The 14,259-nt window shown below is 44.6% G+C and overlaps 1 protein-coding gene and 1 pseudogene across 1 annotated transcript in view; one reads left to right on the top strand and one right to left on the bottom strand.

Moving 5' to 3' along the window:
- LOC8032842 (venom factor) overlaps window positions 1–14,259 on the bottom strand; it is a 229,019-nt gene that overhangs the window by 179,766 nt on the left and 34,994 nt on the right. Inside the window, exons 5-7 of the mRNA XM_042292110.1 lie at window positions 3,464–3,595; window positions 2,145–2,187; window positions 1,336–1,420 (exon numbers count right to left, since the gene is read on the bottom strand). Coding sequence (XP_042148044.1) covers window positions 1,336–1,420; window positions 2,145–2,187; window positions 3,464–3,595 — 260 coding nt within the window. The remainder of the gene's footprint in view (window positions 1–1,335; window positions 1,421–2,144; window positions 2,188–3,463; window positions 3,596–14,259) is intronic.
- On the top strand, window positions 10,130–10,700 carry LOC115327546 (annotated as a pseudogene).

Genomic DNA, 14,259 nt, shown 5'->3' with positions numbered 1-14,259 from the left:
ACAAACCCCATAACTGCAGCTTTCACGGATCTTTTTAAACTAATCAGTCGAACTTAAAAAAAAAAAACGGTATGTATATTTTTCTTATTAAGTTTGTAAAATATATTTTTAGTTCCGATTTTTCTTTCTTAGTGAAGAATTTTAAAAGAATTCTGCAGAGGAAAAAATATTATTTTCTGAAGAAAAAATAATATCTTCCTTTTCCGGCACAGTTTACAGAATTAAATTATTTGTATTTAAGCTTAAACAACAATTGCTAATTAAAAGTACTCAGTAACGAGAAACGTAATTTTACAGGCGATGCCATAAAAAAGCGACGAAGGTACTTTACTCGTTAATCACTTAAAATCCTTACGAGTACGTTAGCGTTCCTGAAAAAATAAGGCGTTATCAGTTGCGTCGATATGGTAACGCCTCCATCACTGGCTTGATTTCACAGACGTGCATAAAAGAGGATCAGCTGTGCGCCATGCTTAAAAAGAACGGCTGTCCGTTGTTGTGGCCGAGTGGTTCAAACGGTATTTAAGTTTAATAAGCCCCTCTACCCTGACGCAACAACCATAAGAAAAAAGTCTAGAGTATTTGTTTCGTGCATCTTCGATGATTTCAGTAACGTGTTCCACTATATAACTCAGGTTAGGGGCACGAGGTCGCGGTGTTGAAAGCATGCTCGTACCAGAAAGGTGCCTTTCGAGACAAGGAGCGCGGACCAGGTCTCATTTGTCGCCTCCGCTGCCCAGTCAGATGTTTCGACGAGCAAGCGTGGTTGGGGTATTACCCAAGGATGTGCCCATGCGCTTCAAGAGGAACTGCACTTAGACAGCCCTTTGTGTATTTGTCAATGCCTAAAAGAGTTGCGCTCTGACTACAAATGTAATTGTAATTGCAATTACAGTGACCAGTTACTGACACTAAACGAAACTAAATTACATATTGACGCTTCTCGCTGCAATAAAAGTAACTAGAATAAAAGTATAAAAATAACTATAATCCCAATAAAATAACTACAATTACAATAAAGCGCATTTTATTGAAATGCGGTGAATCACATTTGCATCCATTACTGTAACTGAATTACCACCAAAAAAAACAATTGTTTTTTTTACAGATATTGCAAATATTATGGGAAAAAGTCACAAAAATTGCAACACTAGCAGACGCTCAAATCATTCAAGATTTGTGCTTTCAATAAGAAATAAAAGAGTAATTTATAAACGAAGTTTCACAATTAAGACAGGACTGAACAATATTCAAAATAATTGAAAACATGAAATACAATATTTGTTTACATGACAGTGGTAGCATATATCTGTAAAAAAACTTCGGTTCACCTACCTTGCATGGACGAAGAACGGCACATCTGTGAAGTTGTCTGGGACGTATTTCACGGTGCTGAGCTCCACTGAAAACCTCGGTAAAACTGCAAAAAAAAATATGTCGATACTTCTCACTTGCTCTTTTTGAAATTCGTAAAATGTTTCTGCACTACGTAGGATGCCGTCTATTTATGTGCAGGCATTCGCAAAAAAAGCGGGAGCTCGATAAGCTGCAACATGTAATAAAAAAGTCCAAAGAGCAAGAGGACAATTTGAGAGAGAATATGATAACTTTCCTTCGCGTTCTTGAAGCTTAGCTTTGTATTTGTTTTGTTTTTGTTACAAGGTAGGATATTGTGACTCGGCCAACTATGTTGTCCCCTTTTTGTCTTTTTTTTTTTTTTTGTCCTACATCTAGGGTTTTAAAATGCTTAATACTTATTTGATTTATTTTTATATCGTTTTCTCGATTGGGCGCTTACTCTGATCTTTTTTTTGGTTTTGTTTCCTCGCTGTTTTATGCGCATTTTGTGCGCTTCTGGTTGAATATGACTGAGCAAATGCGAGAAAAAGCAAAGTTTGTCACTGGGAAGGTTGGCACGTCCAAGATAAGAGGCTCGAGATTCGCAGTCGGTTTTACTCCTTGCAAAAGGACATGTGCTTCAGCTCAACTTGCAAAGATGTTTAAACGCGTTTGGGTAAGTTATATTTTTAGCGTAAGAGTCTTCGGATCTGCAAGCACGCTTTTCTTTTCATAATAATATTGATCGGTGATTTCTTACTCCTCTATTCTTAAAGATGAAACTAAAAGGAAGTCGCTAAACTCACCGTACTCCTTCACCTCAAACGTTACAGTCTCATTCTGTTCAAACTGCAAATAAAACACAAAAAGGATAAGAATCACACTGCCTTTTTGATTACGTTTTGGTTGTCATGGTCTAAAATGTTTTAACGGGAACCGGAAGACTGCAGATTCGACGAGTATCAGTAGTTCACAATCTTCTGCACTCTCAAAGTAGCCTAGCGTCTACTTTCCGGCGAAGAGCGGGGAGGGCCAATCCGTGCATTCGCGAATCGAGCACTTGCAGTGGATAAAAGTGTCAAGAAGAGTGCTTATCTCGAAAGTACGATGTATAGAAGCTCAATGAGCGTCACGTTTTATTTTCTCATTTCTCTCGAGTCAATCGCGTTTTCAAGTACACGCTTCGTTGTTCGTAGACGTGCAGGCCTATTACAAGGTCTCGGCGAGCTCAGATTTGTCCAAACCATCAAATACCTCACTAGGAATACTCGATCAATTGAAAAATAGGTAGAAAAAAGAAAGTTATCGGCTTTTTCTATAGGAAGAGGGAAAGTGTGCGAACGCATTTGAAGAGCCAATTGGGTGAGCCTTTCTATGACTGAGTGCACATGGATGTGACCGTACAGCACCGAAGCAACATTTGACGAGAATTGTTGTGCGCAAAAAGAAAAGAAACTGGCTACACGTCCCCTCCCGCCTGGATGTTCAACGCTCGCACGCTTAGCTGCTTTACATGCACCCGACCGTAGCACATTCCATCGAGCTGGGATGAACCGTGTGCAGTTAGTCCCCCACCCTCTACTACCCGATTACAGTCTTCAGATGCCGAGGAAATATTCCAGAGCGCATATTTATCTTAGCGCAGTCTAAGCTCAAAGATCCGCGTGTCTCCGACACAAACTACAAAACGCTCGTAATGATCAACGGCTGTTTTCACAGAGTGGCAGCGCCAATAATCAAATAAGGCACGGATGCATTTTTCGACTGAAGCGGCTCATTGTTCGAGCGAGCGGCTTGTTCGCCTCTCCTAATCACACTCCTACCCGGCTGTATTTTTGCAAACCCTATCTAGCTACATGGTCAATTCTGTCTCTTGTGAATGTGATTGGATTGGCTGCACGCTGACGCAGCACTCGTTCTCTATAAGAACTGAGCCACTCCGAACACTGACGCCGCCTTTGTGTCGAATACATGCCCAGAGTGCGTGGTGAAACTATAGTCAACTCGGATTACTAATGGCAGTCACCGAAGAGTTTAAGCGTAGCAGTTGCCAGTGTCGACTACTTGTAAGAAAGGTCTACCGTGTTTCAACTCCTGCTATCGAGCGCCAAACGCGGATGCGTACCTTGTAGCCGTACTTGACCACGACCTTCCATTCGCCCAGCAGGGTGTGTTCGGGCAGCGTGACCACATGGGTTAGCATAGGTCCTGTCGTAGGCTCGAAGTCTCGTGCCTCCACCGTGACGTTTTGAGGGTTCTGCGTCACACGCACAAACGAGTCAATGCAGCGGCTGCTCCAAGTGGACAGACTTTCAGAATCACGACCGACTCAAGTGGCGAGGGAAGTAGAAGGCAGCACATTGCGCTCGCGGACCCTGGAAGCTTAAAGGGATTGTCCGGTCGAAAACGGAAGTACTTAAGTTCTTGCGCTCGTTACGTCGAGAGAGCCTTCATATAGACAAACGTCATTTTTATTTTGATATATGATCTCCCGTTATTAATTAAACCTTTCATGAGCCTATGTACGAAACTGCACCCCGAATTTCGCCAGTGTCAATGGCTGACATCCGTAGGTGCTGCGTGACGTCACAAAACGCAAAGGTTTGTCGGATGGTCGGGATAACAAGTGTTGGTCGATGGATGTCTTGTATTTTGTTTCGAATTATACACTCTCCTAGGCTGTACCCGACTGAAATACGGTTCTTTTAATGCAGTTCCCAAGCACGTGCAAAAAGAGACACGCCTTTTAGCAGGATATTACTCGAAAACAGCCATAAGCTTCGAGGAAACGTATGCCGTTTCGCGCAAACACAACTGCGACGGACGCCGATCGAACTAGGGGCGCTTGCAAAGCAAAGTATGCAGATTTCGACTCTGAAGCGGCACCTAGGTACACGAAGCGGCATCTGGGTACACATTTCGGCAGATCCACTGGATCTGTGATCAGGCTGCGGGTCGTTCCCTTAGAGGCGATGTCCGCGCACGTCGCGGGCAAACGGCGAACCGTTCAAATGGATGTCGTCACTTGACTTGGACGAGCTTGGTGAATCGTAGTCACGCTCCATTTTCACACGCGGGTCAAACAGATATCGGGCTGCACGCGTGCTAAATACAACTTCTGGTATCATTTCGAGATGGCCTAGCTGTTGGTTTCGGTTTCGCTGCATAATCAAGGTCTGTTTGATTCGGCCAAGAAGTTCTGAACTATAGTCGATTACAAGTCAAGAAGGTAGCGGCAAATGCCCCTCAAAAGGAATCTTTGCATTTCGACGATAGGTTCGCGGCATCAGGATGATTTTGCGTCGGGAGTCACTGGCGCCAGCGCGCGGTCGGTATACCGGTCACCTCGAAGACGAAGGCCTGACGATAGCGTCTTGGCCAAGACAGTTATCGACCGTAACTTTGGCGTCAAGTTGAAGTGAGCATCGCCAAAAATGCCAATTCTCAGCGCTTTTCCCAGGCCCGTTAGTGGTCGTCCACAGATACCAGCGGACAAAGCATGCAGTATTATGCTCAGCTACGGGGACATGCGAGTGCCAACGCACTAAATCCCAGGCCTCTGCAATGTATTGGGGTCGTCAATATGCACCCAAGAGCAACCGGAGGCGGGGACTATCAAGAGGGCAATACCTTTCCCGTGTCTGTATAAGTAAGAATATCAACACTGTGGATCCCCACATAGCATCAAAAAGAAACAATTTACGTGAGCCAATATTTCAACACTTACCACAGGGAGCCAAACCTACGCGAGCAGGTGCCTAAAACGTTTTCAGAATATCATAATCAAGAAAATTCCTACCCTCGGGTATGATCTCAATTCCGGGTCCACCCCGGGTACGTTATAATCATAAATGAGAGGAAATGCAACCTCCGTATCGGCGTTATTGTTAAACATCGCAGACATTTGAGCAAGAGCTGCGAAAAATGGCACCGCGAGCAGAGACGGACGAGGAGTGTCGTCTGCTATCGCCGTCTGCTCTTGTCGTCTGCTTCTGCACGGACGCTGAACTGAGTCCGGAGCCGGTGCAAGATTTTTGAGGAACTGGGTCTGAACTCGTTCAGAACTGGGATGAATCGAACACGCCAGTGCAGCGGTCGTGCAACGTCCCGTTGAATCGAATGCACCAGTTCCTGCACTGCCGAACTAGTTCAGCCAGTTCAGGCGAATCGAACAGACCTAAATTGACTGATCCCATTTGGGCGAGGAGTGGGTGGACGTAGTTTAATACCGTTGGTACGGCATCACACCTCCGCTTACAAGCCTTCTGTCCGCTTAGAGCTCAGCTCGTAGCTTTCTTTTGTGAGATGATTGCTGCATAAGCGGGATTGCGATCTTGACGGGAATCCAGTCCCTACGCACGACGACGATCCACTTTGCTCGTCACTGCACGTCTCGCGGAAGAGTGTGGAACGTCATGTCTTGGCTCGCATGTGCTGCCCGGTGGTTGTGGCACCCAACCGCGCTACAAAAATCCCACCCAACTACGAAACCCAAGTCGAGCACAACGAAAACGAAGCACGCTGAGGCGTTCACTCGCAGGCAAACGACGAGACAGAAATGCTCGCTATGTGTTTTGTGATGTCAGAGCTTCAATGTTGCCAACGAAAGCAGCGTTTACGCTAGAATGCGATTGGAGCAGTATAAATTCAATTACTCACGCAGAGGTGCATATAAAATTCAGATATAGCTCGTACGATGCCTCTCGAGGCAATAACAATGATATTCAATTGTTTTCTCGAATACAAAATTTGACCGGACAATCCCTTTAAGACGTGCAGGGCCACTTCCGTCTTCCGATTGCTTCGCAGCCCATCAGATGGCGCCATCCATGTGTACCAATGCCGAAGGACAAACCAAGAAGCCGGGACATAACACCCCGCGTTAGGGTAGGGAGAGGAGGGGGAGGATCCGGGAAAGCCGGATCCTCCCCCTCCTTCCCTACCCTAGCCGACCTCCTCGCCTCCCGCTCTGCCTTCCCTTCTTCCCACTCCCAGCTTACTCGTCGTGAGTAAAGACTTATTCAATAGGCCAAAACTTAACACACTTCAAAAAACCACTCGACTTCACTTTTTCTGTTACACCTCAGACGCCCCACTCCCTCTCTGCTCCCACTGGTTTACCCCTTCCCACCAGACCACTTTCTGTGGGACTACCCCTATAACCCAGCACAGCGGCGCCATTACACTGAAGGTTGCTGGCTCTTGCGGTCAGCCTCGAACATCAACGGGGAACTGGTACTCTACATCAGCAGGGCCATCAGCGTCTGCCTGTACCAAGGCGGCTGACGCACCGCACCATCATGCTTCAATAAAGCTGTTACCTATCCTTCAGCACCTTTCTCACTCACAGAGATGCATTTCTCAGGGGGATGTCCTCTCCCCAATAATATTCAATTTCACCATACGCGGGATCTACCGTGCTCTTCAATCCCTCCCTGACATCCGGTACAGTATTTATGCTGATAATAGGAAGTTTCCGAGGATCGTTTTTGTCACGCAACGCTCTCCGCAACCCGCTAAGTTACCCGGAACTCTACAGTCAAGGCCATCGGCGCGCAGGCGCAGTAGCGACTTCGTTGCGGAGGGCTTAGCGGAGGGGGAAACGCGGTAGACCGCGTTTCCCCCTCCGCTAAGCCCTCCGCAAGGAAGTCGCTACTGCGCCTGCGCGCCGATGGCCTTGACTGTAGAGTTCCGGGTATCGTAGCGGGTTGCGGAGGGCGTTGCGGGACGGCAAAAACGATCTGTGAAAGCTCCCTAATGTTACTATCTGCCTGGAAAGAACACGAGCATCAGCTTGCCCGCGAAACGCTCCTCTGGACCAGTGCTGACACCTGTGACTACGCCCTGATCTTCCTTCCTCCTCTCATTGCCCTAGCCAACCTATTCGCCTCCCGCTGTGCCTTTCCTCCTCCCACCCCGGCCTTTGCCACCTTTGCCCAAAATTTTTCTGGGTCACCGAAAGAGAGAAAGCGTGCTTTCCTGCCCTTTCCACTAGTCCTATTTCTTCGCGTTTTTTTACAGCACTTATTTGTGTTTCTCTTTTTCTTGCCCTTTCCATCCCTTTCCACTCCGCGCGCTCTCTCACACCACCTGCTTCCGGTCCTCCCGTGCCCCCGTGCTGGGTCCGTAGCTCAGTCAGCAGAGCCCACGGCTTCCACGCCGTTTACCGAGGTTCGATCCCTGGCACCAGTTGCCAATTTTCCAAGAAGCTTAGTGGTTACAAGCTTACCGATTTACGTATTTCGTGCTCGCGCAGCTGCTAGGGTTGGTTGGCACTAAAAAGCTACCGCTTTAAGAAGCGCCATCTGCATTATACGAAGACTCTATATATTATATCAAGAGTCTCCCGCCGAAGCTGCTGCCATTCTGGCAGCAGCGGCGGCGGGCGACCGTACACAAACTAATTCTGTTTCCGTATGCCCTTACAGTTATCAAAGAGGTGCCCGATACCGTCTGCACGCAGTCCGCAGCGAAGGAACCGCTGTGTCGCTCTCACTCACGGCTGTGATTACTGTGACCCATATCGGCGAGTTGAAGCCTGCGGCCCCACCCAAGACACCGGAGTCAAGCAACATCTACGCGGAACGATCCTGTCATAAAGGAGCCACGAGCACGACCGGGCCATTCTGGCAGCAGCAGCGGCGGGCGACAGTTCACTGACTAATTCTGTTCCTGCATGCCCTTACAGGTAGGTTGTCACTGCCTACTTTCCTTACGACATTATTGGCTCGGTCGCCGCTGCTGCATGTAGTGTCGTGCCAGTTTTAGCCAATAGTAACTTTTAAATGGCTGAGCTAATACGTCTTAAATGCCAAGAACAGAGCTCCGATGATGATCAATCGATTTCAGGTAGTGATGGTGGATGTTCGTATCACCCTGGAAGTTGTTCGGGAATCTCTGAAGCGACACTGAGGACAAAGGGCGAGTCGTATCGCACAGTTTGGAAGTGCCCCACCTGCCGAGCTTCGAAACTTTAAGGCGGCGCGTACAATAAGCAAACACCCGATGACGGCATGTGGACAATGTTGGTGTGTATGAGCTCCAAACTAGCCCTTTGTGAGACAGCGGGACACATACGTCCCGCCTGTGAGAACTGGTTCAATCGAGTCTCTTCGGGATCGTGGGACACTGGCGTCCCATTTTTTTCACTAGCACCATCTATGAATGTCAAATGCAACTTTTCCTCAGTTCTCTTTTTTTTCACGAGAAGGCCGAAGGTTGAAAACATGTGCTTGCTTTGGTCATTGGTTTTCGAAACACGGATCCGCAGGGGCCCATTTTTCGGAAGACACTACTTGGTCCCAAAATGTCATGTAAGTTGCCCTTTACGTTCTACGTCTTTCTACGCATGTGAGGAGTAGGTGAGAAAAGTATTAGCACGTTTTAGATGGCACATGGGTTTATATTGTTGATGCTCTACAAGCAGGTGTGAATTCGTTTGGCTTAGCAACACAGCCAATGCTATTATGGGGTTCGTCGTTCATGCTGTTGCGATTTTTTTGTTTCCAATAGCTGCCATTGCTTTTATTTAATGTCAGAAAATATATTAGTGCTTTTCCTTTCCAGGAAAAAGAAAACTCACTGACGAGGGGGCTTTAGAACTGTTCTTTAGCCTTCCGGACGACTCGGCGAGTGACGCGTCCGGCGACTCGGATGACGATTTTCACATGCCCTTAACATCAGCTGTGGCTTCAGCAGAGTCATCAGAGAGCGATGATACGAACGAACAAGCACCGAAGAGGCCAGAAAAGACGTACAAGCAAAAAATACGTAGCAAGAAGACGCCTGTCCAGCCTGAAGCAGAGGCTAGTCAGAACGGCGAAGTGAATGGGATACCATCACCGTCCATGGAATGGATAGCTGGAAAACCTCAAGACATTCCTGAAAAGGGCACTGAAAAACCTCCAACATGCTCTCCTAACCTAAGCGCAGATAGCAGAGCATTTGACGCTTTTACTTTTTATATTCATGAATAAATCTGGACAATTATTGTCACAGAGACAAACCGGTACGCTGATCAGGTAGGAAAAGCGAACTGGGAGCCACTCTCAGTGAGTGAGCTCAAAGCCCACATAGGCATGCTCATTCTTATGAGTTATTCATCCACTGCCCCAAGTCCACCTGTACTGGACATCAGATCAGGTCTTCAATGTGAAGGAAATCTCTCGCGTGATGACCTTCAAGCGGCATCAACAAATCACAAGCTGTTTACACCTAAATGACAACACGCAGCAACCAGAGCGAACCTCGCCAGGATATGACAGGTGCTATAAAGTTCGACCTCTTATCGAAGCCCTCAACAAGAATTTTCGAAAAAAATACAGCCCGTCCTCTCACGTCGCGGTTGATGGATCGATGATTCTTTTCAAGGGTCAATCGGCAATAAAACAATACATGCCGATGAAACCGAAAATCAAACGGGGGTATAAAGTCTGGAGCCTCGCCGACAGTGAGACTGGTTACCTTTGTGGATTCGTAGTATATCAAGGACGCAACAGAGAAAGGCTCACTGATCAGACACTTGGGGAACACGTTGTCCTTTCGCTGACGGAGGATATAGTGGAAGAAGAATCCCAAGCTTTTTTTTTTTACAATTTTTTTTCTTCAACCAATTTGCTCCTGCAACTTCGAGAACGAGGATTGTTTGCCTGTGCCACATTCAGGACCAACAAAGAGACCTGCCCCCAGAAGTCAAAATTGACAACAAGCTTTCTCGTGGAGAGTACTTCTACCGATCAAAATTGGGCCAGTGTCGGCTTACCCATGGCGAGACACAAAAAATGTTCACATGATGTCCAAATTTCATGACCCTGAAGAGCAAGCTTCGATGGAAAGGAAGCCTCCCTGCGGAAAAAAAGTTCAGGTTACATGCCCGATGTCCGTCAAGGACTACAACCGCTGAATGGTGGGCGTACTGTTTCGACCAAAAGCGCAATGCCTATCCGGTTGATCGACGGTCCAAGAAGTGGTGGAATCGTATTTTTTAGTTTCTTGTCGATGCAGCAATCGTCAATGCCTTTGTGCAACACATGGCATATCACAGTGACGACGATGTGGCTTTGCTTCACTTCAAGGTGCTTCTTGAGCGACAACTGATCAAGAGACATACTTTTCGCACTGCCAGGAAGTCTCAAGTGCATTTCGAGAGGAAACAGGGACGCCGCAGTGGGTCTCTGATTACTGGAGTGCCGAACGAAATTCGGCTTGAAGGAAGAGACCACTTTCCCAAAAAGAATGCAAAGAGGAGAAGGTGTCGGTGGTGCTCCACGAAGAGCAAGCAAGCCCGCACAAGATACTTGTGCTGCACCTGCGACGTTCCTTTGTGTGTTGGGTGCTTCTCCTCCTTTCACTTGTCCAAGTGAACTCAAATAGAGGGCACTCGTTATATTTTGTCAATGTCCCTCATGGGCAATGGGACATACGCTGTCCCACTTCTGTTTGTGGTGCTTAGAGGGTTGTGGGACATATGTTGTCCCACCAACTGTGCCTCCAAATTTTGTTTCCGAACTATATGAATTAGTTTAAACATTCTCTTTCTTGTTCAATAAAGCATTTCTGATATAAAAATAAGTGAACTAATAAAAGTCTGCTCGCGCCTTATAAAGGGCTAGATAACCTGCTGTATCTGAAGGAAACAGTTGGAAACATTGAAGCGTCGGTCAACATGATGTCGACACAATATAATGAAATACTAAAAATCGTCACGGAACACATGAAAGAAATTAAAATTATCAAATCTAGAGTTGAAGAAATCGAGAAACGAGACGAAACGAAGGAACTTAACCAGTTAAAGCTGGAGCTCTATGACCTTGAATGGAGAAGTCGGAAGGTTAATTTTGAATTCCCCACTGTATTCAAAAAACTAAAGATTAAGATGTGACGAGCAAAGTGAACGAGGTCGCATCAGCGCTAGGAATGCCTGAGCTGACTGGAACGGACATCACATCAATCCACAGACTGCCGTCAAAGCCCGACAAGATTCCAGGCATTATTGTCAGGTTTGCCTCTCAGACAACATGGGACGCGTGGTTGGACCGTAAGAAAAGGCTAATTGCCACTGGAAAGAAGATGTACATTAACGAGAAATGATTTTCAAGGCAAAGGACTGGGCAAAAGGAAAAGGTTTCTTGTATGTGTGGCACAAAAATGGTAAAATCTTTGTTAAACGCAAAGATGGCGATGATGCCTTTGTGATCAGGAGTGATGAAGATTTGCAAAGCATTCCATCGTAGTTGTATACTGATGATGCTTAGATTTCTAAATTTTGCCCCAATAACCTCACGCAGAGAGTAGTTATTTTCAGCCACTACTCCCTGATGAAGCAACGGCTCTCCTCGAGAAATAATGTAGTTCACATTTAAATTGTTTTCATTTAAACGCGCAGTCCGCAGTCAACAAAAAAGCCGACCTTGAATTGATTTTTGATCAGTTCGGTGTTCTTTTTGATAACATAATGCTTACCGAGACCTGGTATAAAGATAACTCAGATATTTTTAGTTTACAATCCTATAATACGCATGTTTTAAATCGCACTTTAAAGCGGGGCGGAGGATTGGCTTTCTTGATTAAAAAGGGTATCGACTGTGAACTACTAAGTGACTATTCTTTTATCACGAAAGATGTAGAAGCGTTGGGCTTACGTGACAATCAAGATATTTTCGCGGCTTTTTATCGCCCACCGGACGGTAGCATGTCATCCTTTTCAGCAATTCTTGAGTCTTTTTTATGTTAACAAATGAGAATCAATATGGCGTCATTTGTGGGGGTGCTTTTAATGTTGATATGCCTTCTGCAGTTTTCCCAAAAGGAAAATGGAGTACGTAGTTAGCATGTACGGATGTATCAACACGATAGCCAGTCCTACAATAATTACTTTAGAAACAAAAACCATTTTAGATTTGCTTATAACTGATTTTCATACAGATTGAGTGAACCGTGGAGCTATAAGTTGTGACTTGAGTGACCATCTTCCCATTTTCTTATGTGTTCAGCTTAATCTCGAAACCTAACAAAATGCCAACCTGCGTTTTTCCAAAACATTGATAAAAATAGTCTCGATGCTTTTATACGAGACGTTACAGCTGTAGATTGGAATATGGTGTTTACGGAAGAAAAGGTTGATTACGCCAATAACTTATTTTTAGAACAATTTCTCAAACTGTATAAACATCTCTTTTCATATAAACCCGTAAAAATATCAAACAAGATGCGTAAACCGTGGGTGACGTCCGGTTTGATCAAAGGAATACGTTAGAGAGATATACTATATAAAGGGTTCGTTAAAACACGCAACCCGGATGTTCTTAAAGAATTTAAGTCTTATCGTGACAACTTGACCAAGGAGCTAAGGAATTCCCAAACAAATTTATTATTTTTCCCTTTTCTCGTCGGCAAATAGTGGTACTGACGTAATAGGGAAACATGTTGGTCGTTGGTTAAGGGGTTTGCTGTATCAAACACCATTGAGACATTGCAGTATAAAAGTGTAGGTTTAACCGACCTAGACTCGGCAAATATGTTTAATGTATATTTTGTAAATATATCAAGTATTGCCGATACTAATGACTTTTCTAAATATATTTGTCAGAGAAACTTTAGATCTATACTTTTAGAGCCAATTCCTAATCCAGAAATAACTCATGTGATTTTGCACCTAAAATGTAGCGGTAGCTGTGACGCTGATTGAATGCGAATTTGCCCCATAAGTATGTTGTCGACCTGATTGCTCCCGTGTTAACTTATATGTTTAATCTTCCTTTTTAAGTCTGGTGTGTTTTCCAGAATAATGCAAAGAGCTAAGGTGTCTGTACTGCAGAAAAAAGGCGATAGAAATGAGTTGGGCAACTATAGACCTATTTCTATATTGCCCGTATTTTTTAAGGCTTTGGAGAGGTTACTGTATCATCGTTTAGAAGACTTCTAGAATAAATGTGACCTCATAACTTCCTCGCAATTTGGTTTCAGAAAAAAACTGTTCAACAAAGACTTGATCAAAAATAATATATTTTAGAAAAGTTTCAGTAAAAACTTTGTTCTAGGGGTGTTCGTAGATTTTGCAAAAGCCTTTGACTGTCTTAATCACGAGGCATTATTCAAAAAGCTTGAAATGTGCGGCATTCACGGACTTGCCCTACTTCTTTTACAGTCATACTTACGACAACGCCAGCACTATGCTAACATGAACAGTCATTCTTCTACTGTGAGATGTATTACGTCAGGTGTTCCACAAGGAAGCATATTGGGACCATTTCTTTTTAATGTGTGCCTTAATGATATAATCAGCGTAAATACTAAGGCGAAATTTGTCATTCATGCAGATGCTACTTTAGTATTTTTTTTTCTGACGAAACTTGTGACGAAATAATTGCTAGGCGAACTTCACTTTATTAAATATAAAAGGCTGGGGGATAGCGATTCGCTGAAAATTAATATTATTAAGATGAAAACAGCCATTTGTTTACCAAAAAATAGGTCTCTGGTTATATCGAAGGTTCTCCGCTTTGACCCGTCTCCCGTCGAAATCGTTAGTTCTTTCAAAACTCTTGAAGTGTTTTTTAGTGAAACAATGAGCTCGAATAATAATATCAACTCTATTGTTCCAAAGCATGCTTGAATAGTGGGATTCGTAAATCGCTACCGATCTGTTGTATCAACGAGGATTAAATTGTTGATCTATAAATCACTACTCAATTCCCGTTTAACGTATTCTCTTCTAGTTTGGGGCACATCCACAATGACTGATACAGAAAAACTGTTTTTGCTGCAGAAAAAGATATTGAGACGAATATTTAATGTGCCCTGTGACTTTCATTTTGCCGATTTATTTAAGAACTGTAAAATAATTAGCATTTATAAATTTAATTATTACAGACTCGGTACTAGTTTTAAAAGTGAAAAGAAGGCTTCTGTTTTCTGGAAATA

Source organism: Ixodes scapularis, unplaced genomic scaffold (assembly GCF_016920785.2).
Source record: "Ixodes scapularis isolate PalLabHiFi unplaced genomic scaffold, ASM1692078v2 PGA_scaffold2__306_contigs__length_199485367, whole genome shotgun sequence".
Classification (NCBI taxonomy): Eukaryota; Metazoa; Arthropoda; class Arachnida; order Ixodida; family Ixodidae; genus Ixodes; species Ixodes scapularis.
Note: the sequence above shows the minus strand (reverse complement) of the source record. Positions and strands in the feature narration are given on the sequence as shown.